The sequence below is a fragment of the Cololabis saira genome, chromosome 1, assembly GCF_033807715.1.
Source record: "Cololabis saira isolate AMF1-May2022 chromosome 1, fColSai1.1, whole genome shotgun sequence".
Lineage (NCBI taxonomy): Eukaryota > Metazoa > Chordata > Actinopteri > Beloniformes > Belonidae > Cololabis > Cololabis saira.
In genome coordinates, this window is record NC_084587.1 from 56728828 (window position 1) to 56756825 (window position 27998).

General features: G+C 45.7%; 1 protein-coding gene across 1 annotated transcript; it reads right to left on the reverse strand.

Annotated features, from left to right (window-relative positions):
- Positions 1-482: 482 nt before the first annotated feature.
- Positions 483-27612, reverse strand: LOC133449077 (serum response factor-like). The gene is made up of 10 exons (XM_061728212.1): positions 26913-27612; positions 23274-23537; positions 18174-18342; positions 17766-17924; positions 17411-17515; positions 16471-16596; positions 16309-16388; positions 1307-2045; positions 896-941; positions 483-744 (listed from the first exon to the last, which is right to left on the reverse strand). The coding sequence occupies exons 1-8, from the start codon at positions 27294-27296 to the stop codon at positions 1959-1961; spliced, it is 1374 nt and encodes a 457-aa protein (XP_061584196.1). The 5' UTR covers positions 27297-27612; the 3' UTR covers positions 483-744; positions 896-941; positions 1307-1958.
- Positions 27613-27998: the final 386 nt, after the last annotated feature.

The window sequence follows — 27998 nt, forward strand, 5'->3', positions numbered from 1 at the left end:
TTATTGTTCCATAAATAGTATCTATGTGGAGAAAAATTATGTTTATAAATTAATGACCATGAGAAAAGCATCTGTCTATGCAAGTCGGATAATTTTGTAGGGAGTTTTTCGATATTATAGTTACAAAATAAAAGGAAATTTAGGCCAACATTTGGCGGCTAATTATTAGTCTTTTTTTTTTATTAAACTTTACAAACATTTTACAAATAAAACAAGGCAGTTTTACATTCAATTTATTTATAGTCTGAAGACTTTAATACTTTAAAACTCCAACATATTCATAAGCCAAGAAAAACTGAAAAACTTCTGAAGTTGAAAACCCATCCATCGTTTTATTAGTTTTCTTTTAATGCCATTACTGTTGTTCAATATCATTTTTTTAAATCAATTTTAATGATCGTTTTTAAATGTTTTTTTCAACTTTAATGATGTGTTTGTATATGAGATAATGAAAACAAATGACATCAGCACAAATACCTTCTGCAAAAAGTATTTATTGATTATTTGAGAGGAAACAGCTGCTGACGTCACTGATGATGTCACTGATGACGTCACTGATGATGTCACTGATGACGTCACTGATGACGTCACTGATGACGTCACTGATGATGTCACTGATGACGTCACTGATGATGTCACTGATGACATCACTGCTGCACGGACACGATTAATACACGAAGAAACAGAGAGAAGTGACTGCAAACTCAGCTGGAAAACTGAAACATCAATGTGCCGTCAGAGGACCTGAAGCTGGACCTGAAGCTGGACCAGACCTGATCCTGGACCTGGACCTGAAGCTGGACCAGACCTGATCCTGGACCTGAAGCTGGACCAGACCTGATCTTGGACCTGAAGCTGGACCAGACCTGATCCTGGACCAGGTCTGATCCTGGACCTGAAGCTGGACCAGACCTGATCCTGGACCTGAAGCTGGACCAGACCTGATCCTGGACCAGGTCTGATCCTGGACCTGAAGCTGGACCAGACCTGATCCTGGACCTGAAGCCTGACCAGATCTGATCCTGGACCAGACCTGATCCTGGACCAGACCTGATCCTGGACCAGACCTGATCCTAGACCTGAAGCTGGACCAGATCTGATCCTGGACCTGATCCTGGACCTGAAGCTGGACCAGATCCTGGACCAGACCTGATCCTGGACCAGACCTGATCCTAGACCTGAAGCTGGACCAGATCTGATCCTGGACCTGATCCTGGACCTGAAGCTGGACCAGATCCTGGACCAGACCTGATCCTGGACCAGACCTGATCCTAGACCTGAAGCTGGACCAGATCTGATCCTGGACCTGATCCTGGACCAGACCTGATCCTGGACCAGACCTGATCCTAGACCAGACCTGATCCTAGACCTGAAGCTGGACCAGATCTGATCCTGGACCTGATCCTGGACCAGATCCTGGACCTGAAGCTGGCCCCTGATCGATCAGCACATGGACCCGGATCAGGTCCTGTTTCAGGTCCTGGTCAGAACCAGTTCAGGTTTCTGTCATCTGTAAAGTATAACGTTTTTAGTTCAGCTGACACTCTTTAAAAGATGATTACAATGTGAGTAAAACAGGATCAAACCAGATCCTGCAGGCCCTTCACTTCTCAACTGATCAGTAATAATCCTGATATATTGATCATCAATGATCTGATCACATGATCTCAGCCTTCATGATCCATTCTGTAAATGTTTAGTGCATCAGTTCCAGTCTGACAGCTTCCTGTCTGCTGAGCATCATGTGATGCTCCTTCATCTGACATCACACCACCTGTTGTTGGCACGTTTTCTTCTTCAGGGAACGTCTGATCCACCCGAGTGTCCGAGTCTGGGCCGTTCCCTCTTCAGTGATCAGAGTCCAGGACATTTATGTTCACTATCATCACAAAAACAGGTAAACAGGAAGCTGGTGACATCACTGCAGGAATGATGAGAAAGTAAAAGTGCTGCGAGCGTCAGTCGTCTTTAGCTTGGTGGACGTCCAGGCTGACGACCTGCAGCTCCGTCAGGTTTGTGCTGCTGCTCTGCTGGCTGATCACCATCTGCAACACAGGGACACCACTGAGTGGAGGTGGAGTACTCTGGAGGAATGTGGCGTACAAAAGTACTCTGTGGTAATGTAGTACCAGTACTGGAGTTGAGGGGGGATGAGAGGGGATGGCATCCCCCCTGAAATAAAAACGGTCCAAATCATCCCCCCCTGAAATAAAAACGGTCCAAATCATCCCCCCCTGAAATAAAAACGGTCCAAATCATCCCCCCCTGAAATAAAAACGGTCCAAATCATCCCCCCCTGAAATAAAAACGGTCCAAATCATCCCCCCTTGAAATAAAAACGGTCCAAATCATCCCCCCTGAAATAAAAACGGTCCAAATCATCCCCCCTGAAATAAAAACGGTCCAAATCATCCCCCCTGAAATAAAAACGGTCCAAATCATCCCCCCTGAAATAAAAACGGTCCAAATCATCCCCCCTTGAAATAAAAACGGTCCAAATCATCCCCCCTTGAAATAAAAACGGTCCAAATCATCCCCCCTGAAATAAAAACGGTCCAAATCATCCCCCCTGAAATAAAAACGGTCCAAATCATCCCCCCTGAAATAAAAACGGTCCAAATCATCCCCCCCTGAAATAAAAACGGTCCAAATCATCCCCCCTGAAATAAAAACGGTCCAAATCATCCCCCCTTGAAATAAAAACGGTCCAAATCATCCCCCCTGAAATAAAAACGGTCCAAATCATCCCCCCTTGAAATAAAAACGGTCCAAATCATCCCCCCTGAAATAAAAACGGTCCAAATCATCCCCCCCTGAAATAAAAACGGTCCAAATCATCCCCCCTGAAATAAAAACGGTCCAAATCATCCCCCCTGAAATAAAAACGGTCCAAATCATCCCCCCTGAAATAAAAACGGTCCAAATCATCCCTCCTGAAATAAAAACGGTCCAAATCATCCCCCCTGAAATAAAAACGGTCCAAATCATCCCCCCTGAAATAAAAATGGTCCAAATCATCCCTCCTGAAATAAAAACGGTCCAAATCATCCCCCCTGAAATAAAAACGGTCCAAATCATCCCCCCTGAAATAAAAATGGTCCAAATCATCCCCCCTGAAATAAAAATGGTCCAAATCATCCCCCCCTGAAATAAAAACGGTCCAAATCATCCCCCCTGAAATAAAAACGGTCCAAATCATCCCCCCTTGAAATAAAAACGGTCCAAATCATCCCCCCTGAAATAAAAACGGTCCAAATCATCCCCCCTTGAAATAAAAACGGTCCAAATCATCCCCCCTGAAATAAAAACGGTCCAAATCATCCCCCCTGAAATAAAAACGGTCCAAATCATCCCCCCTGAAATAAAAACGGTCCAAATCATCCCCCCTGAAATAAAAACGGTCCAAATCATCCCCCCTGAAATAAAAATGGTCCAAATCATCCCTCCTGAAATAAAAACGGTCCAAATCATCCCCCCTGAAATAAAAACGGTCCAAATCATCCCCCCTGAAATAAAAATGGTCCAAATCATCCCCCCTGAAATAAAAATGGTCCAAATCATCCCCCCTGAAATAAAAACGGTCCAAATCATCCCCCCTGAAATAAAAACGGTCCAAATCACCCCCCCCTGAAATAAAAACGGTCCAAATCATCCCCCCTGAAATAAAAACGGTCCAAATCATCCCCCCCTGAAATAAAAATGGTCCAAATCATCCCCCCCTGAAATAAAAACGGTCCAAATCATCCCCCCCTGAAATAAAAACGGTCCAAATCATCCCCCCTGAAATAAAAACGGTCCAAATCACCCCCCCCTGAAATAAAAACGGTCCAAATCATCCCCCCTGAAATAAAAACGGTCCAAATCATCCCCCCCCTGAAATAAAAATGGTCCAAATCATCCCCCCCTGAAATAAAAACGGTCCAAATCATCCCCCCCTGAAATAAAAATGGTCCAAATCATCCCCCCCTGAAATAAAAACGGTCCAAATCATCCCCCCCCTGAAATAAAAACGGTCCAAATCATCCCCCCCTGTAAAACTGCCATCCCCCCTTTCCATCCCTTATGTCATTTCATCAATGAATGTTATACCATTGCTGTCTATTGTTCTCTATTATATTGTAGTATTATAGTAAAGTAATGATAATGTAATACTATGCATTATAATTACTTCTATTTGTACATACATACATACATACATACATACTAACAACTTAATGCTGGGCGTTTGTTTTGTTTTCTCATGTTTGCCTTGATTTGTTTTGGACAATATTTATATATTCATATAATTGAGTATTATATCACTATATACCACAGTCTGTGTGAATACTGGATTCTGATTGGCTGGCAGGTGTAGGTTATAAGTCATAATAACCTACACATAGAAAACAAGTTAGGTCAAATTGCCTGATAACTTTAAAGGGACCTATTATGGATCTAATAGCTATTTTAAACAGGCCTTGAATGTCTTAAAAACAAGCTTTTGATTGTTTTTGCTAAATAACTTTCATTCAGCCTCTGGGCCATGTCTTTATCTTCCCATTCTCTAACCTCATTATCTATGCAGGATTCTGAGTGGGCGGGGCTATGATAATGAGGCTCTGTGCTGATTGGCTGCCTGAATGACGCGATACACCGCTACGAAAAAATGGAGGAAGCTCCGGCCAGGGGAGTTAGTTGTGGGCGTGGTTTCACGCATCGGAGGCCAACCGATGTAAATCACACTCTCGTAGATCCACATGACACTGGACAATCATCCGGGCGGCTGTACAGACACTGCAGAATTTGGTTGCTTTCCTCCTTCTCTGAGTTGTCAGACTGAAGGGAGACCACTTTATAAATGTTAAAGCAAGAGAAAACCTGGTTTTCATAATAGGTCCCCTTTAATATCACTGCGCTGGATCAACTGCCAGGTGGTAACCACGGCAATGGAGAAGAAGAGCCGGTGTTCTGCCAATCCTTGCTACCCGCCGAGAAATGCTACTTTGTGGTTCTGCGCATGCGCACAGTGGATTTTCAAAGTTTGCATCATTTCTTGCACGATGTAAAATTGATAATATGGGATGTTGAGTATTTGATCCTTCAAAATACACGACCCATGACATTAATTGCATTACACTTTGTGAACATTATACGATAAAGAGAAAAAAAAAAAATTCTATCGCTTTATTTGATATTCATTCAGTCATTGGCCTTTATTTAACCAGGCAGGTCATTAAGAACATTCTTATTTACAATGACGGCCTGGCAAGAGACAAGGACCACTTGGGGGGGAAGGAAGTGGTTTAGGGAGTAAAACACAGTAAAATTGTAGCTCTGCAAAGGTAGAAAACCATTAGAGAGCACCGGCAGAACACCGGCTACTGCAGGACGGCGACATGAGTGATTTTGTAATTTCTTTTAATTTATTTGGTGAATTTAACAATTTTGATGACTGGGATGCAGAAGAGGAGAGAAAACAAAAGTAGCCGAGCAGAGCTGAGCGGACTAGAATATCCCCCGTTACCAAGGAAACTGAGTTATGGCTTGTTAAAAAACTTTGTAACTTACCAGGTTACAACTGCTGCAGACGAGAGATTAAATAGTCCGCTCAGCTATGAACTAATGACTAAACTAATGATTTCAACTGAAAACACATTAAAGCATGAATAACTGATTTAATATTTATGTTTTTTGGTAAGTGGCCGTGGTATAAGCAGGATAATGACCTTCGAGCTGTACATTAACATAAATATATATATATATATATACATATATACACTTTGCAGAGGCAAACCGGTTCACGCCCCCACGTCATCCATATATTTCTGATAATGTACAGCTCGTCGGGCATTATCCCTTATGTATTGAACAGTTATTAAAGTAGGTATGGCTGTTTCATAAGTAAGCTTATTGAAACTCGTCTTGTTATACAGTGGGGAGAACAAGTATTTGATACACTGCCGATTTTGCAGGTTTTCCCACTTGAAAAGCATGTAGAAGTCTGTCATTTTTATCATAGGTACTCTTCAACTGTGAGTGATGGAATCTAAAAAAAAAATCCAGAAAATCACATTGTATGATTTTTAAGTAATTAATTTACATTTTATTGCATGACATAAGTATTTGATACATCAGAAAAACAGAACTTAATATTTGGTACAGAAACCTTTGTTTGCAATTACAGAGATCAGACGTTTCCTGTAGTTCTTGACCAGGTTTGCACACACTGCAGCAGGGATTTTGGCCCACTCCTCCATACAGATCTTCTCCAGATCCTTCAGGTTTCGGGGCTGTCGCTGGGCAATACGGACTTTCAGCTCCCTCCAAAGATTTTCTATTGGGTTCAGGTCTGGAGACTGGCTAGGCCACTCCAGGACCTTGAAATGCTTCTTACGGAGCCACTCCTTAGTTGCCCTGGTTGTGTGTTTCGGGTCGTTGTCATGCTGGAAGACCCAGCCACGACCCATCTTCAATGCTCTTACTGAGGGAAGGAGGTTGTTGGCCAAGATCTCGCGATACATGGCCCCATCCATCCTCCCCTCAATACGGTGCAGTCGTCCTGTCCCCTTTGCAGAAAAGCATCCCCAAAGAATGATGTTTCCACCTCCATGCTTCACGGTTGGGATGGTGTTCTTGGTGTCGTACTCATCCTTCTTCTTCCTCCAAACACGGCGAATGGAGTTTAGACCAAAAAGCTCTATTTTAGTCTCATCAGACCACATGACCTTCTCCCATTCCTCCTCTGGATCATCCAGATGGTCATTGGCAAACTTCAGACGGGCCTTGACATGCACTGGCTTGAGCAGGGGGACCTTGCGTGCGCTGCAGGATTTTAATCCATGACGGCGTAGTGTGTTACTAATGGTTTTCTTTGAGACTGTGGTCCCAGCTCTCTTCAGGTCATTGACCAGGTCCTGCCGTGTAGTTCTGGGCTGATCCCTCACCTTCCTCATGATCATTGATGCCCCACGAGGTGAAATTTTGCATGGAGCCCCAGACCGAGGGAGATTGACCGTCATCTTGAACTTCTTCCATTTTCTAATAATTGCGCCAACAGTTCTTCTCATCAAGCTGCTTGCCTATTGTCCTGTAGCCCCGTGATTCCCAACCCCCGGTCCCCGGACCGGTACCGGTCCGTAGAGCCGTTACTACCGGGCCGTGGAATGGCTTGTGTTCCGATCATAATTAGGGCTGCAACGATTCGTTGACGTTGTCGACAAAAAGCGATAATCAAAATTGTCGGCAATTGTCACCAGACGTTTTTTTCCCAATGGAGTGAGGCATCTCACTTCACTTCACCTCATACAATCTCTGCCGACAGCCGCGCTGCAGGACGTCTCAGCGCAGCCTTTTCTCTTTTTTGCGTCTCAGCGCAGCTGCGGGTAACAAAACTTGGCACTGGCGGTTCTAGGATTTTTCTGAAACAGGGGCCATTATGGGGCCAAATGTAACCTTCAGGGGCCAACGGTATTAAGCCCCTTTCAGGAGGGCGCAAAGCGGCGACCGCCGCCGGCTTTCCCATTCATCGTGTATGTGCTACCGCAGCGCAAGAGTGGACCGCTCTGCTGGCGAGCTTGGCAGCGCGCGAGAGGCCACCTGCCACGGGCGTTTCACCTGCCTGCGTCTGAATTGAACATTTTTTAATTTCATCGCGCTGTGAGGGCATCTCGGTGCGACCAATAGGAGAGAAGATGGTTGTCATCCTGCTGAGGACCCACTCCAAAACAGGCTGTCAAACTGCTCCCTGTTCAATCTGAAGTAGACCTGGTCATCATGGAGCTGTAGCTCCAACGAGCCTGGATTCCCCCAAATCCTGTCTTCTCATGAGGTTTTCATGGAGGGTCCATGAAATCCTCATGAGAAGACAGGATTTGGGGGAATCCTTGCTGCTGCTGCTCGTCTCCTCCTCAGAAGAACTAAAGCCAGGGCTTTTCTTTGAAGCAGGGACAGATACATTTTGCAAATTGAGCTATAGCTATACTGTATGTCCAAACCAGTGGGAAAAGGGCGCCAGATCGGAAACACTTTTTTCGGTCGCCTAGCAACAAACAGTACTGGAGTTGAGGGGGGATGAGGGGGGGTGGCATCCCCCCTGAAATAAAAACGGTCCAAATCATCCCCCCCTGAAATAAAAACGGTCCAAATCATCCCCCCTGAAATAAAAACGGTCCAAATCATCCCCCCCTGAAATAAAAACGGTCCAAATCATCCCCCCCTGAAATAAAAACGGTCCAAATCATCCCCCCTGTAAAACTGCCATCCCTCCTTTCCATCTCTTATGTCATTTCATCAATGAATGTGGTTTTACTGCTATTTCAACATTTAGAGTCATCACCAGAAAAATAACTTATTTGACAATTTTCACCTGTTTCAAGTAAATTTTCACTTGAAATAAGTAGAAAAATCTGCTAGTGGGACAAGATTTATCTTCTCATTACAAGCAAAACAATCTTGTCCCACTCGCAGATTTTCCTACTTATTTCAAGTGAAAATTTACTTGAAACAGGTGAAAATTGTTGTTTTTTATTTACTTTTTGTATGAACAGCAGCAAAGTTGAATAAAATATCTATTTTTCATTGAAGTAGCCATCTTTCTCGTGTTTATTATCATTTGCCACATAATTAAAGCAACCTCATACTAAATTTAAGAAAACAATTTTTGCATTTTTTTGTCATATAATTAGGTTAGGTTCAGTCTGCTGCAGAGATGAGCGGACCTCAGCAAACCTCCATGAGCCGTTTCTTTACTGGTTGTTCGAGTAAAAGAAATAGTGATGAACAAGTGGAAAATCCTACCAAAAAGAAAAGCAAAAGCTTTAATCGCAAGTACGACATTATGTATATAAAATACGGATTTGTTGCAACGGGCGATTTGGAGGCGCCAAACCCACTATGTATTTTATGTGGAGAAACGCTCGGCAACGAAGCAATGAAGCCATCCAAGCTTCAAAGACACTTAAATACAAAACATCCTTCTCTCAAAGACAAACCAGTGGATTTTTTCGAAAGGAAAAAACGTGAGTTAGATTTGCAGAAACAAGTTTTAAAGGCCACAACATCAGCTAACGTCGCTGATGATAGCCTGCATTTTAAAATGCATTGTTTTTTTCTGAAATGTTTATTAAAATTGACATAAATTGTCAACCGGTCCCTGAGCTTTTTGTTTATACTTCTGCTGGTCCTCGGCACAAAAAAGGTTGGGGACCCCTGCTGTAGCCCATCCCAGCCTTGTGCAGGTCTACAATTTGATCCCTGATGTCCTTACACAGCTCTCTGGTCTTGGCCATTGTGGAGAGGTTGGAGTTTGTTTGATTGAGTGTGTGGACAGGTGTCTTTTATACAGGTAACGAGTTCAAACAGGTGCAGTTAATACAGGTAATGAGTGGAGAACAGGAGGGCTTCTTAAAGAAGAACTAACAGGTTTGTGAGAGCCGGAAGTCTTACTGGTTGACAGGTGATCAAATACTTATGTCATGCAATAAAAGATTCTGTCACTTACAGTTGAAGAGTACCTATGATAAAAATTACAGACTTCTACATGCTTTGCAAGTGGGAAAACTTGCAAAATCGGCAGTGTATCAAATACTTGTTCTCCCCACTGTATGCATGAATGTTATATATATATATATATATATATATATATATATATATATATATATATATATACGGGACAAATCGCGTCCCGTATTAGTTTAATACGGTGTAGCAATATATATATAATATAGCAATATCCTAATATAACATAATTTGTATAAAATACTATAACATATAACCAAATTATATCACCATACTATTATATATTACAATATAATACTATAGTTTAACATGCCAAGAGATAAATCAGGCTTAACGCGAGCGCATTGTCAGTTTTCTTTTCGTCTTTTCAACTGAGCACGCAAACACAAACTGAGGGTGCAATGCTTGCTTATGCACCCTCGTAGAACCGGGCCTGGCATAATATATGTCCGTATTGGTTCAATACGGAACTTTTAATTCCCAATTCCCAGCCACTACCTGGAGGTGAAGCCCGAGTCCTCCCCGCTGTCTGGCACATAGAAAGATCTGGGCACAGACGCAGCAGGTCCTGTTGTCCCGCCACAAAGATTTTGCCGGCCTTAATGTTTCCTGTGTTTTATTTTGTTATTATTGATCAATTTAGCGTTGATGTGTGTGTGTGACAGACGTGTGTTTGGGGCGTTAATGAAAATACGGGACGCAACATTTTTTTCTCAAATAAAGGACAATTCCGTATTTTACGGGACGGGTGGCAACCCTACTTGCAAGTCTTCTTTTATTTGCCGTATCCAGGCTAAAATGCTCCCGAACATTTGAAGTTTTGTTACCCGCAGCTGCGCTGGGACGCAAAAAATTAAAAAAAAAAAAAAAAAAAGGCTGCGCTGAGACGTCCTGCAGCGCGGCTGTCGGCAGAGATTGTATGAGGTGAAGTAAAGTGAGATGCCTCACTCCATTGGGAAAAAAAACGTCTGGTGAGAATTACCGACAATTTTGATTATTTTTTGTCGACAACGTCGACGAATCGTTGCAGCCCTGCATCCTCAGTTTGTGTTTGCGTGCTCAGTTGAAAAGACGAAAAGAAAACTGACAATGCGCCTGCGTTAAGCCTGATTTATGGTTCCGCGTTAAATCGACGGCATGGCTACGGCGATGGGTACGCGGCGACGCGCACCGTACGTTTGCGTCCCCACGTATCCTACCCCGTAAACTCTGCGTTGGTGCAACGCGGAACCATAAATCAGGCTTAACGCAGGCGCAGTGGACGTCACTCATCTCCGTGCAGCAGTTTCCTGCAGCAGCAAGACGCTGCTCTCTGATTATGGCTCACAGTTTATGAAAACCCCAAATAAAAAATAAATTAGAGAATATTTTATGAAATCAATAAACAATTCCATCATCAACATTATAACAAATAAAGGTTCAAAATATCATGCTTTGCATGTAATAAGACTAGGTAATATATTAGTTTCACCTTTTAAGTTGAATTATTGAAATAGATTAACTTTTACACCAAATTCTAGTTGAATTATTGAAATAGATTAACTTTTACACCATATTCTAGTTGAATTATTGAAATAAGTTAACTTTTACACCATATTCTTCACCTGAAGCATTTTTTTGTCATATAATTTCATCCAAAACTTGTATAAATCGAAATGTGTTTCGTTGAGTGGCAGCCCTGTCATGGCTTGGCGGACAATAAGTTCTGGTACCCGACCGGACTGAACAGCGCAATGCACAGGTGCTGCAGGTTAGGTACAGTCTGCTGCAGAGATGAGCGGACCTCAGCAAACCTCCATGAGCCGTTTCTTTACTGGTTGTTCGAGTAAAAGAAATAGTGATGAACAAGTGGAAATCCTACCAAAAAGAAAAGCAAAATCTTTAATCGCAAGTACGACATTATGTATATAAAATACGGATTTGTTGCAATTGGCGATTTGGAGGCGCCAAACCCACTATGTATTTTATGTGGAGAAACGCTCGGCAACGAAGCAATGAAGCCATCCAAGCTTCAAAGACACTTAAATACAAAACATCCTTCTCTCAAAGACAAACCAGTGGATTTTTTCGAAAGGAAAAAACGTGAGTTAGATTTGCAGAAGCAAGTTTTAAAGGCCACAACATCAGCTAATGTCGCTGCAACGAGGGCTTCATATCTCGTTTCTCACCGGATTGCAAAAGCTAAAAAGACCTTTTCAATTGGAGAGGAGCTAATACTGCCCGCTGCAAAATACATCTGCCTCGAACTTTTGGGGGAAAAAGCAGCTGGCAAAGTGTCGCAGAGGTCTGGCAATTGAAATTGAAAGGCTGTTATTTTCGTAAAATGAGTCGCCACCTGTTGGTGGATAAATATATGCACCTGAAACCATTGTAAAGTTAGTAAAACAATGATAGCCTGCATTTTAAAATGCATTGTTTTTTTCTAAAATGTTTATTAAAATTGACATAAATTGTCAACCGGTCCCTGAGCTTTTTGTTTATACTTCTGCTGGTCCTCGGCACAAAAAAGGTTGGGAACCCCTGCTTTAAACGTTTGGACAAGTTTGAAGTGTTGCCTCCTTTTGCGAGACTCACTTTGTCGCACCGCTTGCACTGCGGTGCATCTGGGTTCAGTGGTTCGCCCTTATCGCTCGGTTTGAACCCGAAATATATCCACACCGTACTTCGGGCCCCCATTTTGTCCACAAGTACGGGCTTTTCTGCAGCTGCCATCTCCTATTTATTTCAATTTTATTTCAACCCGCTCTGTCTGTCTAACACGCGACTTCTCGTTTCTCTCTTTTCCTCCGTCTAAACATGCGAGTGGGAGGGGGAGGCGGCTCTGCTTCTGCAACTACGTCACACTCGCGGACCTCGCCGTGCTTAAAGAGACAGGCTCCAATTTACCAATTCGTTTGCATACAAAAAATATATAAAAGTACCGTTTGTTTTTAAATGCTGGTATAGTACCGTTTTCAAAACTCTAGTACCGCGGTACTATACTGGTACCGGTATACCGTGCAACCCTACCCTCCAGACCTCTACAGGAGACCCTCCACACCTCTACAGGAGACCCTCCACACCTCTACAGGAGACCCTCCAGACCTCTACAGGCGACCCTCCAGACCTCTACAGGAGACCCTCCACACCTCTACAGGAGACCCTCCAGACCTCTACAGGAGACCCTCCAGACCTCTACAGGAGACCCTCCACACCTCTACAGGAGACCCTCCACACCTCTACAGGAGACCCTCCAGACCTCTACAGGAGACCCTCCAGACCTCTACAGGCGACCCTCCAGACCTCTACAGGAGACCCTCCACACCTCTACAGGAGACCCTCCACACCTCTACAGGAGACCCTCCAGACCTCTACAGGAGACCCTCCACACCTCTACAGGAGACCCTCCACACCTCTACAGGAGACCCTCCAGACCTCTACAGGAGACCCTCCAGACCTCTACAGGCGACCCTCCAGACCTCTACAGGAGACCCTCCACACCTCTACAGGAGACCCTCCACACCTCTACAGGAGACCCTCCAGACCTCTACAGGAGACCCTCCACACCTCTACAGGAGACCCTCCACACCTCTACAGGAGACCCTCCAGACCTCTACAGGAGACCCTCCACACCTCTACAGGAGACCCTCCACACCTCTACAGGAGACCCTCCAGACCTCTACAGGAGACCCTCCAGACCTCTACAGGAGACCCTCCACACCTCTACAGGAGACCCTCCAGACCTCTACAGGAGACCCTCCACACCTCTACAGGAGACCCTCCACACCTCTACAGGAGACCCTCCAGACCTCTACAGGAGACCCTCCAGACCTCTACAGGAGACCCTCCAGACCTCTACAGGAGACCCTCCAGACCTCTACAGGAGACCCTCCAGACCTCTACAGGAGACCCTCCAGACCTCTACAGGAGACCCTCCAGACCTCTACAGGAGACCCTCCACACCTCTACAGGAGACCCTCCAGACCTCTACAGGAGACCCTCCAGACCTCTACAGGAGACCCTCCAGACCTCTACAGGAGACCCTCCAGACCTCTACAGGAGACCCTCCAGACCTCTACAGGCGACCCTCCAGACCTCTACAGGAGACCCTCCAGACCTCTACAGGAGACCCTCCAGACCTCTACAGGAGACCCTCCAGACCTCTACAGGCGACCCTCCAGACCTCTACAGGAGACCCTCCAGACCTCTACAGGAGACCCTCCAGACCTCTACAGGAGACCCTCCACACCTCTACAGGAGACCCTCCACACCTCTACAGGAGACCCTCCACACCTCTACAGGAGACCCTCCAGACCTCTACAGGAGACCCTCCAGACCTCTACAGGAGACCCTCCACACCTCTACAGGAGACCCTCCAGACCTCTACAGGAGACCCTCCAGACCTCTACAGGAGACCCTCCAGACCTCTACAGGAGACCCTCCAGACCTCTACAGGAGACCCTCCAGACCTCTACAGGAGACCCTCCAGACCTCTACAGGAGACCCTCCAGACCTCTACAGGAGACCCTCCAGACCTACAGAGCTTACGCTGTTGCCGTGACGCCATCATGAACCCTTCGAACTTCTCCGTCACTCCATTTCGCCTCGGTGCAATACCTGCCCCAGAGCGCTAGTTGAGCGCTAGTTTTTCCCGTCACAGTGAATCAAAGAGATAAGGACAACTATTGTGCAAAAAAACAAAACAACCTCGACCTGTAGTTCCATTTTTTGGGAGGTGCAGGTCAGGCTACGGCGTAGGCTACGGAGAGTCTCCCATGTAGCCGCGTACCCTACGGCGCAGGCTCTGAGTTGATTTAACGCAGAACCAGAATTCAGCCTTTAGTGTGGGCACAGCCGTATTGCTGTGCAATTTGGCTGTCCGGAAACATTATTTTCCAACAGTGGTCCTGCATGATCGGCTCTGGACAAAAGCAAACTGTGCTTTACAATGAAGTTTGTAAACGGTGTCCCTGCCCGGATGGTCCTCAGGTCTTGCTCTCCAAGAACGTGGATCTTCGGTACAGAGGCAATGGCACTCTCTAGTTTTTTGTGTTTAGTGCGCAGATCTTAAATGACAAGTCTAGTGACAACTTAACTGAAACTAGATGCAATGCGAGATCAAACAATATGCGTAATTTATAAGATAGAATCGTACAAGCGTACTAGGAGGTCAAAATGGGTGCTATGTACACAAAATGCGTACGTGTTGGCAGGTCTGTGGTAGACATCACTATGATCCTGGTTTACACTTTTTATTTACATCTTAAGCCTGAATTATGGTTCTGCGTCAAACCAACGCAGAGCACACGCCGTCACCGTCGTGAACCTTCGGACTTCTCTGTCACTCCATTTCTCCGCGGTGCAGTTCCCCCCATGACCGCCAATTCACGATCTTTTCCTGAATGGTTTATCCGACTTTTCCGGTCACAGTGACTCAAAGAGATAAGGACAACTATTGTGGAAAAAAAAAAAAGAAATCACACATACACGAAGAAAAGAGCGCTGAAAGTTCACGACTGCTTCAAACCGGAAACCGGAAATGCATTGCTTCCAAGCAAACCAATCACAGCCCTCTCGTCTGCGTCGCCTCGACGCGTAGTTATTAGGGGTGTAACGGTATTTGTATTCGTCCCGTCCCGTCACGGTACGGGCGTCACGGTTCGGTGCACGCAGTCATACGGCGAATACGTCTGACTGAGTAAAAAAATCAATAAAAAAATCAATGTCTGAGTCAGTCCCCAGGTGGCGGTAATGCGCCTAAAAGCTGCCAGCAACCGCCCTTACGGAAAAAGAAGAAGACGAAGAAGAAGAAGATGCAACAAACAGATGCAACAAACTGAAGAAGAAAGTCGCATGTCAAGTGTAGAAATAGAGCTAGGGGAGCCGCCTGCTTCGTTTAAATCAGGAGCATAGGCGCCGAATTATGTTTTTGCCGAGGTCGGCGGCGCGCAACAGGGCACACGGCGCGCAAAGCTGGCGGCAGACCCTGCACTCTAGCGCCGAGGCATCACATACACAATGAATGGCAAAGCCGGCGGCGACTGCCGCTGTGCGCCCTGTGTGAAAACCGCTTTAGCCAATCAGTGATTGTTGACCGTGGGAGCTCGGCCATCTCCCCGAAGCACTCACGGTTCCTGTGCGATAAGTCAGTGGAAACGCATCACCCTGATATGCCCATCACCGGAGGTAGGAAAAACAAAACAGCTGCCCAACAACTTATCCCCGCTGCTTTTAAGAAGCGTCTAGATGTGAAAGCAGACAGGGCCAAAGACATTACCGAAGCAATTGGTGTGTACTTTTCAAAATCTATGCACCCATATGCAGTAGTAGAGGAGTATTTATTAAAAGTGCTCGAGCCTCGTTACAATGTCCCATCCCGCGCTTACATAAACCAGTCCGTGGTAAAATTAAAAACACTAATGCACAAGTTAAATGTTTTATTCTATTTATTTTACACTTTAATAAGAGATGCTTTTTAGTTTTGTAGCCAATTGAACACACTTTAACTTTCAAATGCTATGATCAAAATAAAGGAAGAAAAAACTCGTCTTATACATTTGGGACTTTTTGTATTTTTTTTCCCGTTGTACCGAACCCGTACTGAACCGTGACCTCTAAACCGAGGTACGTACCGAACTGTGACTTGTGTGTACCGTTACACCCCTAGTAGTTACAATTTTCGGGAAGTGACGTCAATGACGGCGTGTGGTCTGCATCGACGCGTACCAATCGCCGTAGGCACGGCGTCGTTTTGACGCAGAACCATAACTCAAGCTTTACACAGCATCAAACTTTATTGGAATTGCTACGGTGATGGCGTGTGCGTTATCGTACCGGATGCAGCTGTACGGCAGAGACGGGGATCTGCGTGGCGACAGGAGGAAGAGAAGTGAGGAAGACCTGGGGGACGGCAGCTGGAAGACATCATCGTCATGTTCATCACTGAAAACAAGCGTGATCATGCTCCGACCAAACCCGCATCTCCAACCGTCCTACCTGGGTCGTGTGATTGGCCATGGCCCGTTGGGGGGAAAGTATTGAGGACGGTGAGGCTGCCGTCGCCCAGTGAGGGCGTCGGGGAGGCGTACATCACCGTGGTCCCGCCGGGGTACATCATGTGACCTGGAGGACGATAAGGAGACAGGAAGGAAGGTGGTGGTCTGTTAGCTTGTAACCCAGAAAACCCATCAGCCACCCTTTCACACTGGCCACAGTTACATGTTTTTTAATTCAGAATTAATTATTCAGAATTAAATAATTCCAAATTAAACTATTTTCCTTCAGGTTTACTTAATTCTGAATCGAGGTTTACATGGAAAACACGTTTGATGGTCTTTCTCCAATTCCTCTCCAGGTCTGGGGGTTGGGAAGGTTCTGATTGGATAGGGGGGCGGACCGGAAGTTAAACTACCGGAAGAAAAACTAACTTAGCCGCTACAACTTTGAAAAGCTCACCATTTTGATGTTTCCTGTTTCCATCTGTTCTTTTAATGATTTCTATTTATTAAATAAATGGTCTCTGCTCTTGACCAGCGTTTACTGCGTGCTGCATCTTGAAACTTTGTTTGGAAAACCAGCCCAGCGTGGAATATAAGCGTCATGGAGACAGACGGGCGAGGGAACGCGCAGAAAGAAAGACCGGAATTAATTTAAAGAGGAATGAGTGTAAACATGATCGCGGAATTATTCTATTAAGATTTAACATCGGAATAAACCAGCCACTTACTTTGGAATTAAGTTTAATTCGGAATGGCCATTTTTATTCAGAATTTGGTGTTTACATGGTAATTTTTACTCATTTTAAATCGGATTTAATTTGAATTCTGAATTAAACTTCCCATGTAAACGCACTGATTAAAAGCACTAAACCAAATCAGATCCTGGACCAGAACTGATTCTGATCTGATTCAGGATCTATTCTGCGCTACGCTCTCACCTGTGGAGGAGGCGGAGCCATGTATGTCAGAGCTGCTCTGATTGGTCGAGACTTGACTGCCGGGATGGACCTGGATGGTCTGTAGCTGCTGAGAGATACCAGCTCCTACACACACACACACACACACACACACACACACACACACACACACACACACACACACACACACACACACACACACACACACACACACACACACACACACACACACACACACACACACACACACACACACACACACACACACACACACACACACACACACACACACACACACACACACACACGTTGGGGTCTCCACAACAGCGTGTCATCAGGTACAGGTGTCTGAGGTGAGTGGGTGTGGCCTACTGACCTGACAGGGACATGGTGGCCGGCAGGCGGAGCAGCGTGGTGGGCTGTGTGGGCGGAGCTTGTAGGGAGCCAGAGGGGGCCGCGGACCCCTGGATGGTCACAGACTGGCCCTGGAGCTGGCTCAGGGGGATGGTGTGAGTGCCGGGGGGCAACGAGCCACCTGCAAACAGGCGGCGCCACAGAAAGGTCACGAGCAGCAAGCAGGGAAGAAGACGCCAAGAGCCAATTAGGTTGAGTGGAAGTGAGAAGAAATGAGTGCAGCAGTACACCTGCAGCAGGTGGAGGTGAGGTGGGGACACACCTGTCTCACGGGTAGCAGGTGTCCCAGGATGGACACCTGCCAATCCCGGCCAATCACTGATCCACATGTGCAGGTGTGACGTACAGCAGGGGAAGCCCTATCACCTACCTGACATCAAGGTGATTCCTCCAGGAAGAACCACACCTGTGGACGTCTTCAGCAGCGTCCCGTTGGTGGAGGAGGACGGCTGCCAGGAGGGGGCGCTGGTCTGCACCGAGGAGGAGGAGGACGTGGGTTGAGTGGTGGACGCTAGGCTGAAGGTGGGTTTGGTTAGATCCTGCAGAGAGGAGGAGGAGGAGGCTCAGGATGAAGAGACGTCTTCACACTGAGTGCGTTTGCATGGGAAGTTCAATTCCTCTTTCATTCAGAACTCAAATTAAATCCCATTTAAAATGAGTACAAATTACCATGTAAACACCTAATTCCAAATGAAAATAGCCATTCCAATTTTAAATCTGAATAGAATAATTCCGCGATCATGTATACACTCATTCCTCTTTAAATTCATTTTGGTCTTTCTTTCTGCTCGTTCCCTCGCCCGTCTGTCTCCATGACGCTTATATTCCACGCTGGGCTGGTTTTCCTAACAAAGATTCAAGATGCAGCACGCAGTAAACGCTGGTCAAGAGCAGAGACCATTTATTTAATAAATAGAAATCATTAAAAGAACAGATGGAAACAGGAAACATCAAAATTGTGAGCTTTTCAAAGTTAGTTTTTCTTCCGGTAGTTTAACTTCCGGTCCCCCCCCTATCCAATCAGAACCTTCCCAACCCCCAGACCTGTAGGGGAATTGGAGAAAGACCATCAAACGTGTTTTCCATGTAAACCTCAATTCAGAATTACTATTTCCATGTAAACTTGAAGGAAAACAGTTTAATTCTGAATAATTTCATTCAGAATAATTAATTCAGAATTAAAAAACATCATGTGACCGTGGCCAATGACGCCTGCTTTGTCTCTGTGCCTAAAAACTGTCCAAATAAAAAAGTGTGGGTGCGGGCGAGTGATTGAAACACTGATGAAACACTGGCGGAGCCACTGGTTCTGACCCGCTGGTTCTGACCCGCTGGTTCTGACCCGCTGAGTAGCAGAACTGGTGCTGATGCAGCAGAACTGGTGCTGAGATGCAGCAGAGTTGGGTCAGAGCGGGTCATGACTAGTGGAGAAGAGAGAATGGAGGAGCCTGTGAAAGCTGTTGGTCCAGTGAATGTGGAGTTTATGTTTCTAAAACGCCCCGACGGCCCCGTTGATGAGGGTCGAGTGACGGCCCCGTTGATGAGGGTCGAGTGACGGCCCCGTTGATCAGGGTGGAGTGACCTCTATTGTTCATGGAAAGGACTTTGCTCCCAGCCGAAGCAGCTCAGGTTTAGCCACATAAACGCAAAGAACCCGGTAGCGAGTGCAACCACAGCCAGCGTTAGCAACAACGATGTTGGCTATTCATCAAGCCACAGGAACGCTCTTCTCCAAAATAAACTCCTAAATAAAATAAGCCAAAATAAAGTACCGCATGCATGCGCAAGTCTGCAACCGAAAGGCTAGCAAATGTCCTTGCCAAGTGGATGTAAATGGCTAGGACTGCATCTGTTCCAGTCTGTTAAAAAAATAAATGAAGCACCTTTTTTTGTTATCCATCAATGTTTTGATCTGCCACAATAATGTGATGAATTTAAAAGGAAAACACCTCAAGTTGAGGGCTTTTTTCAGCAATTTTTAGGTGAGATTTAAAAAAAAGATTAATTAATGAAAGATCTTAATTAATTAATCGCAAAAAAAAAAAAAAAAAATTGTAATCGCTTGACAGCACTAGTTTGAAGCAACACCGGAGGGTTGATGTCGGGGCACCAACGCCCCAGGTTTCATTAAAAAAAAGATCCTCTTATACAAATGCCATGCTCCTTTTTCATGGGGATTCAGTCTGCAGCAATATTAAAATATTAAAAGGCTTGCAATATTTCAGTTGATTTGTAATGAATCCAGAATGTATGACATTTTTAGGGCCCGAGCACTTGCAGTGCAAAGGCCCTATTGTATTTGCAGGAATTATTATTATTATTATTATTATTATTATTATTATTCTGACAAAAGAAGTCCTTTTTGCCCCCCTAAACGTGCCCAAAAAGTCACCAAATTTTGCACCAAGCCAGGCCTGGTGAAAAATGTGATATTTAAAGCAACACTACGTAACTTTTCCACCTTAATATTATATTTCCAGAGTCATTGTGATGGTACATCAACTTCCAACAGGTTTAATGACACCTCTGTCATGGTCTGAGGGGTCTGTATCACCTTCACTGGCACTATGTAACTTTGAGGAGCATGGTAGGAACCATGCCACACTAAAAAACTACAAATCTTTACGGCTTCGACTGCTTTACGGCATACGTCACTTCCCCCTCCTTCCCGATTCGCAGTCGAGACGAAAATGGGCGGGGCTTGGAGCGCAGCTCCGCAGAAGCTGGTAACCCGTTGCTGTGTTGTGGCTGCAGCAGCTCCACACAACAGACTTGGGGAAAAGATCGCTAATGGTTTAACTTTTCACCGGTTTCCTGCTCGGAGGCAGAACCACGGAGATCAAGTATCTGAGATAACAGAGTAAAAGAGTGAAAGAGTCGTCAGCTCGCTTGGATCGCGGCTGTAACGACCAAACACCTTCCACACAGTACCACAAACACTCACACAGACCGGGGTCGGATCAAAACACGGGTTTTATTCCCCACTTCGCCAGCTAAACGCAGTTGCTGGCCAGCTCTTTGCGGTGCAATTAACCCCAATCTTCAGATAAAACTAGTTTGTTGAGGAAAAAATATTAACTCTTATTTGTAGCTGCAGAGGAAAAAAATAATCTCACGAGGAAAACAAAAATATTGCTCACACCTCGGGGCCTCTTCAACATAATATAGCAGTCAAAAAAAAAAAGAAAAGAGAAGTAAGAGGGATACAAAACATACTGTATGTTGTACTATTATACAAATTTATTGAAACACATGGCGAGTCAAACATTTACCAAAGCAGCTGCCAAACACTCCTAAACAAGGTAGCCGGAGACGGTGGTTCTGCAGAACCGTGGCAGTAAATCCTTCTAAAGAGTGGCGCTCCGACGAGGAGCTCCATTCTTTGATAGGGGATTTCATATGGATCCAAACCGTTAATATTTTCTCCATATACCGCTCCCTGGCTTCCTTGTTTAAGGTATCCCGGTAAATTCCAGTTCCTTTCCAGCAGTTTAACGTCTTTTTTTTGCGTTTCGTCTGTTCACTCTGTGAAACAGAAAAGCGTCCCGTCTTCATTCGCTATCAAAACAAATGCACGCGACGGGACAGGAGTTTTCTGGCAGTACGCGCTGATGCTCATGGGAAACGTAGTGTTCTTTCTGGTAAAGCACTGCCGCTTTTGTCCAAAAGATGCCGCCAAACTCAGAAAAGCTGAAAGTTACACTGCTTTAATGGTTTGGATTAATGGGAGTGGCAAAATGGCTGAACAGCGCCCCCTTGAAAACTTTGTGCCTCAAGCCTCACGATACGGTTTGACGTACATGCACGAAAATCGGTACACACCTGTATCATGGCGCAACTTGGCCTCATGCCCGAAACCGAACAGGATGTCGGCCATTTTGAATTAATCGTGTCATTTTGGCGAAATTCATGCCATTCCTTCGGCAATTAATACAGCCCGAACCGTAACGTGCCCCCAAGTGTGTTATACATCAAAATGTGCGTCTCTCCATCCTCCGACACCACGCATTACTTTTCTCTTTCAAAAGCGTCACTGTGGCGACGCTAGACGCCAAAAAGCGCGCCCAACCTTCATCTGATTGGTTCAGACAGAAAAAACTTTGCGCCTCAAGCCCCATAATACGCTTTGACGTACATGAACGAAAATCGGTACACACCTGTATCATGTCGCTACTTAAAGAAAAGTCTCTTGGCGCCATGGCCGAAACCGAACAGGAAGTTGGCCATTTTGAACATTCTGAATTAATCACGTAATTTTGGAGCAATATATTGCATTAATGTGCTCCAATACAGCAGGTCTCATCACTTTATTTTGAACACTGCCAAAACTCTAACTTAAAACGTAACTAGAACTTAAAATTTGCTTGACACAAATGACACTATTATGGCTGCTGCTACTACTAATAGCCTTGAAGTGCACTTTATATTATATTCCTTGTGGTACAAAAATGTCTTTTTGTTACTTTTGTATCAAATAAATATTTGATTAAGGAATACATTAAAATGTCCTTTGTATTTTATATAAGCAAAAAAAATTATGTTTGTATCTCAGATGGGGGAAAAACGCCGCTTATCAACTAATCGATGATCGATCGATAAGGTTATCAACTGTCAATTAATGAAATAATCGATAATTTGCATCCCTAGCTGTTATCAGTCCAATTGCGCTCACCTGTTGCGCTGAGCTGCGGCGCCTCGCTCGGACACGCGCATACACATGCACCTGCTCGCAGACGCACCTCTCAGCAGATGAACACAACAATAAACTACATTTTCTATTGGTAGTTATGAAAGGCAATCCACTGTCCAGAATAGTCTGTTGAGAAGGTTAGTCCAGCTGCCCTGTTTTCAGGAGATTTATACATTTTTTTTTTTTTTTTTAACATTATTATTTTTCCCCTTTCACCCGGGGCCGGATGAAGCCTGCTTGCGGGCCGGACCCGGCCCGTGGGGCCGTATCCCTGACATCCCTGTTTTAGAGGTTCTTAAAGGTTTGGACTCGGGCACCATTCAATTAAATGGGAAAGACTGCTTTACAGTGTACCAATGGCCAACGTGTTGGTTAATGGCTGTGCTCAGAGATTTGAAACTGCAGCGTGGCATCCGTCACAGTTGTCCCTTGCCCCCTTTATTGTTTGCCTTAGCCATTGAGCCCCCCGCAGACGCCATTATGTGTGCAAATAACAATAATGGGGTTTTTCTGCAGGATTAATTATGACAAACCTGAAGCTTTACCATGAGGTGATTTTGGTGATTGTGGTGCTCTGGTCAACTTCCCCTTTAAGTGGTCTGGTTTATTTATTAGGGTGGAAAGCTCAAGTTTAAACGGCCTATTGAAGCTTGGGTCATGCTGTAGTAACCCCTGAGAGGAAAGAAACACCATATTTCTATAAAAGAAATAGTGACCCTCAGTACATCTAGTACTGACGTGGGTATGAAGGGTGGAGGCTCTGCCGTCCCCCAGTCTCACCTTGCAAGCACCCTCCTCCGCCTCCGTCACCTGGTAGGTGAGGTCGGTCTCCTCGAAGCCCGTGGCGCTCATCCTCTGGTCAGAAGAGGGGTCTGAGCGAGGCGGCGAGTCCGGGGAGTTGAGGCAGGTCTGGATCAGAGCCTTCCCCGTCTCAGACGTGATCATGGGCTGCAGTTTCCTGGTGGCAAACGTGTACACGTGCCCCGTCTCGCTGGCCACCAGCAGCAGCACCTGAGTACCGGTCAGCGTGGACAGCTCGTATGCCTGCGGGGGGAAGGGGCAGAGGGTACAACAGGTGAGGAGACGGGTGTCACGGGGAGTCGTAGACTTGTGGTTACAGAGGTGATGGCAACAAAGATTAACCACTTTGGGCCCTTAACCCTAATGCCCCTTTCGCACTAGTCCCGCCTCAGCTCGGTTCTACCCGCCACGGCCCCGTCTTGCGCTTTTGCACTAGGGGCTGAGACGGGTAGAGCTGCTCCAAGCTGATACTATTTCTGTAACCATTCTGGCGAGGTTCTATCCGGGCTGAGCCGGGACTATTTCTGACCTCACCACCCTCCGCGCCACTGATTGGTCGGGGGGCGGGTCCGTCATCACCCTCCGTGCCACTGATTGGTCGGGGGGCGGGGCCGTCAGACGTTTGAATCAGGAAGCGGGAGTCAGCGCGAGCGCGACTCGTGGCTTGCGGCGATCTTATTATAAAGCGCAAAACGTCTGTTTGGTGATCCAATTCTGAGGTGCAGATGTTCATAAACCTGGTGGCTGAGGAGAGAATTAAAAAAGGGATGTAGACGGGCTGTTTTACTCTCAGCCGCTCGCGGCTCCAGCTGATTTCTGAACAGCGCCGACATGAACAAAGCGGTTGCGCAATCGAGTACGTCACAGCAGCTTCACCCCAACCTGCCCACTTCTCACCTGACTGTGGAAAAACAAACGGGGACAAAACGGGTAGAGGCGTGACGAGCCGAGTCGGGCCGAGTAAGGACTAGTGCAAAAGGGCCATAATTGCTCCCCGGGTGCTGGAGAAATGGCAGCCCACTGCTTCTAGTCTAACTAGCGATGGGTTAAAAGCAAAAGACATATTTCGGCGTGTGTGTTTGTAAAAAAGATGAATACTGACAAATAAAGACTACTTTATTACTTACAGGAGGCGGCCGCTGCCGTTCCCCCAGTGACCGGCAGGGATTCCCACTGAGAAAATAATGATTATTAACGGTTTGGATCCATATTAAATCCCTACTAAAGAGTGGAGCTCCACTCTTTAGAAGGATTTACTGCCGCAGTTCTGCACAACCCACGTCTTAGGCTACCTTGTTTAGGAGTGTTTGGCAACTGCTTTGGTAAATGTTTGACTCGCCATGTGTTTCAATAAATTAGTATAATAGTACAACATACAGTACATGTTTTGTATTACTCTTACTTCTCTTTTCTTTTTTTTTTGACTGCTATATTATGCGGAAGAGACTCCGAGGCGTGAGCAATATTTTTGTTTTCCTCGTGAGATTATTTTTTTCCTCTGCAGCTACAAATAGAGTTAATATTTTTTCCTATAACTAGTTTTATCTGAAGATTGGGGTTAATCGCAGCACAGAGAGCTGGCCAACAACTGCGTTTAGCTGGAGAAGTGGGGAATAAAACCTGTGTTTTGATCCGACCCCGGTCTGTGTGAGTGTTTGTTTGTGGTTTACTGTGGAAGGTTATGTTTGGTCGTCTTACAGCCGTGATCCAACCGAGCCGACGACTCTTTAACTCTTTTATCTCAGATACTTGGCCTCCATGGTTCTGCCTCTGAGCAGGAAAGCGGTGAAAAGTTAAACCATTAGTCCAGTATTAGTCCATTAATCCAGTCTAGAATATACAAACGCATGAACTAGTTTTCAAGGTCACTCAGCAGAGGATGTTCCTAATCTTTGATATTACGGAGATGGAAAATCACTGTTTTACAAACCTGATTAATTTAACCTGATTTAAACCACAAATCCACAAAATAACACCAAAGTTTCGCAACACCATGTAATCCCTTCCTAAAGTGTCTGGGACCAAAAATAATAACCTCGAACATTGATGCTGTGATTCTGGATTATACTTCCCAACGGCTGCATGTATAAACTGAACAAGATTGGTCCTAGCACTGAACCCTGCGGAACACCATAACAGACCCTTGACTGTTCTGAAGAAACCTCATGTACATGAACAAACTGGAACCTGTCAGATAGGTATGATTTAAACCAACGTAGAGCTGTCCCTTTAATCCCAACAACATGCTCTAACCTGTGCAGTAAGATGCTGATCTACAGTGTCAAAAGCAGCACTGAGGTCCAGTAGAACCAGTATGGACACTAATTCCTTATCTGAGGTCCAGTAGAACCAGTATGGATACTAATCCCTTATCTGAGGTCCAGTAGAACCAGTATGGACACTAATCCCTTATCTGAGGTCCAGTAGAACCAGTATGGACACTAGTCCCTTACCTGAGGTCCAGTAGAACCAGTATGGACATTAATCCCTTATCTGAGGTCCAGTAGAACCAGTATGGACACTAATCCCTTATCTGAGGTCCAGTAGAACCAGTATGGACACTAATTCCTTATCTGAGGTCCAGTAGAACCAGTATGGACATTAATCCCTTATCTGAGGTCCAGTAGAACCAGTATGGACACTAATCCCTTATCTGAGGTCCAGTAGAACCAGTATGGACACTAATCCCTTATCTGAGGTCCAGTAGAACCAGTATGGACACTAATCCCTTATCTGAGGCCATAAGAAGGTCATTCGTGACTCGAACCAGTGCTGTCTCTGTGCTATGATGCATTCTGAACCCTGACTGAAAGACTTCAAACAGATCATTTCTATACAAATAGTCACATAACTGGCTTGAAACTGCCTTTTCCAGAATTTTAGACACAAATGGAAGGTTGGAAATTGGTCTATAATTAGCAAAGATGTCTGGGTCAAGAGAAGGTTTTTTAAGTAAAGGTTTAATTACTGCCACTTTGAAAACCTGTGGTACATATCCTAAGTTTAGGGATAGGTTGATTTGGTCCAGTATTGTCGCACCAATAAGAGAAAAAACATTTTTGAATAGTGGAGTCGGGATGGGGTCTAACATACATGTGGTAGACTTAGCTCTTTTGATGAGTGAAGTCAGCTCAGGGAGGTCTATAGGATCAAAACAGTCTAGAGTCAAGTCAGAGCCTAGGGAAGTCGCTAAAACTGAAGAAACGCCCACAACCGGCTGGTTGATTTCTTCTCTAATTCTCCTGATTTTACTGTTAAAGTAGCTGACTCTTTGTCAGCCTGGCTACAGTGCTGAACAGAAAACGTGGGTTACTTTTGTTATCCTCTATCAATGTTGAATAATAAGCTGTTCTGGCTTTGCAAATGGCTTTTTTATATACTATAAGAATATCTTTCAATTCATGATAGGAGTCTACAGACTTACAAGAGACTTTCCATTTGACACACTTTTGGTTTCAACATGCAGATATCTGAATTATACCAAGGAGTTAAGAGATGGTTGGAGATCCTCCACCTGCAGGTTCCTCCACCTGCAGGTTCCTCCTCCTCTCACCTGCAGGTTCCTCTCACCTGCAGGTTCCGTCTCGTGCAGGTTCCTCCACCTCCTCCACCTCTCACCTTCTTCATGATGCCGGTCTTCCTCTTGCTGAACGTGGTGTACCGCCTCAGTTTGTTATCTATAAACTCCATCTTGATCTTGACCCTCCCCCGGGTCTTCTTCCCGGGTTTGACCCCCGCCACCCCCGGGCTGACCTCGCAGTAGGTCCCGGCCCGGCCCCCGGGGCTGAGCGGTGGCTGGCCGGGCTCCCTGTCGCTCCTCTCCCGCTTCACGCCCCTCCGGTCCCCCCGGTCCCCCCGGTCCCCGCCGGAGCCCGCCGTGTCCTCGTCGGAGTCGGACTCCTGCTCCGAGCCGCTGTACACCACCTCGGTGCTGTACTCCCTGTCCTCGAACCGGCCCCCGTCGGTCTCGGAGGCGGAGCTGGGTCCGGTCCTGGTGCCCATCCTTACCGCCTGGTCCGCCGGTGGTCTGCCCGGGATCGGAGCTCGGAGGCCGGGCAGAGTTGGTGGTCCGCCCCGCTGGCGGCTAACGGAGCTAACGGGCTAACGGCTTCACTTCAGCAACAAGTAGATCCGCGGGGGGCCACGGACACGACCTGGTTAACATGAGCGGGGGAAACATGCGGCACTTTCACGAACTTGGAGCACTTAGATTTAAAAACAATCAGAGAATAAAGTTATAAAGTTGTTTTGTACAGTTACAGCAAGGCCCTGCCCCCAAAGATCACTCCGCTCCACATAAGGAAATGACGAGCGGCGCTCCTTAGATCCTTCCGCTTCAAAAGATAGGTCCCGTTTTCAACACAACTGCTTCAACATTGCTTTACTACAGCAGCGTATATTTTATTGTACATGTTATATTCATGATTGCTATTTATTGTGATGCTAGAAAGGTATGGATCTAACGAGTGTTGAGCGCAGTGATACAGCCTCGGACGTGTTTGTGGAACTACTTTCCTCCATATAAAGAAAGGCGCTTCCTTTTATGGCGCCGCTGTTCCGTATATGGTCACTTCCGGCAGAACTTCAGCCTGAAAAAACACGTGGAGGGAAGAAGACATTTCTACCCAAATTAACAACAATCTGTCAGTCCCGAGAAAACCACTCTAACGTTTCAGTCACACTGGGACGAATGCACAAAAGCTA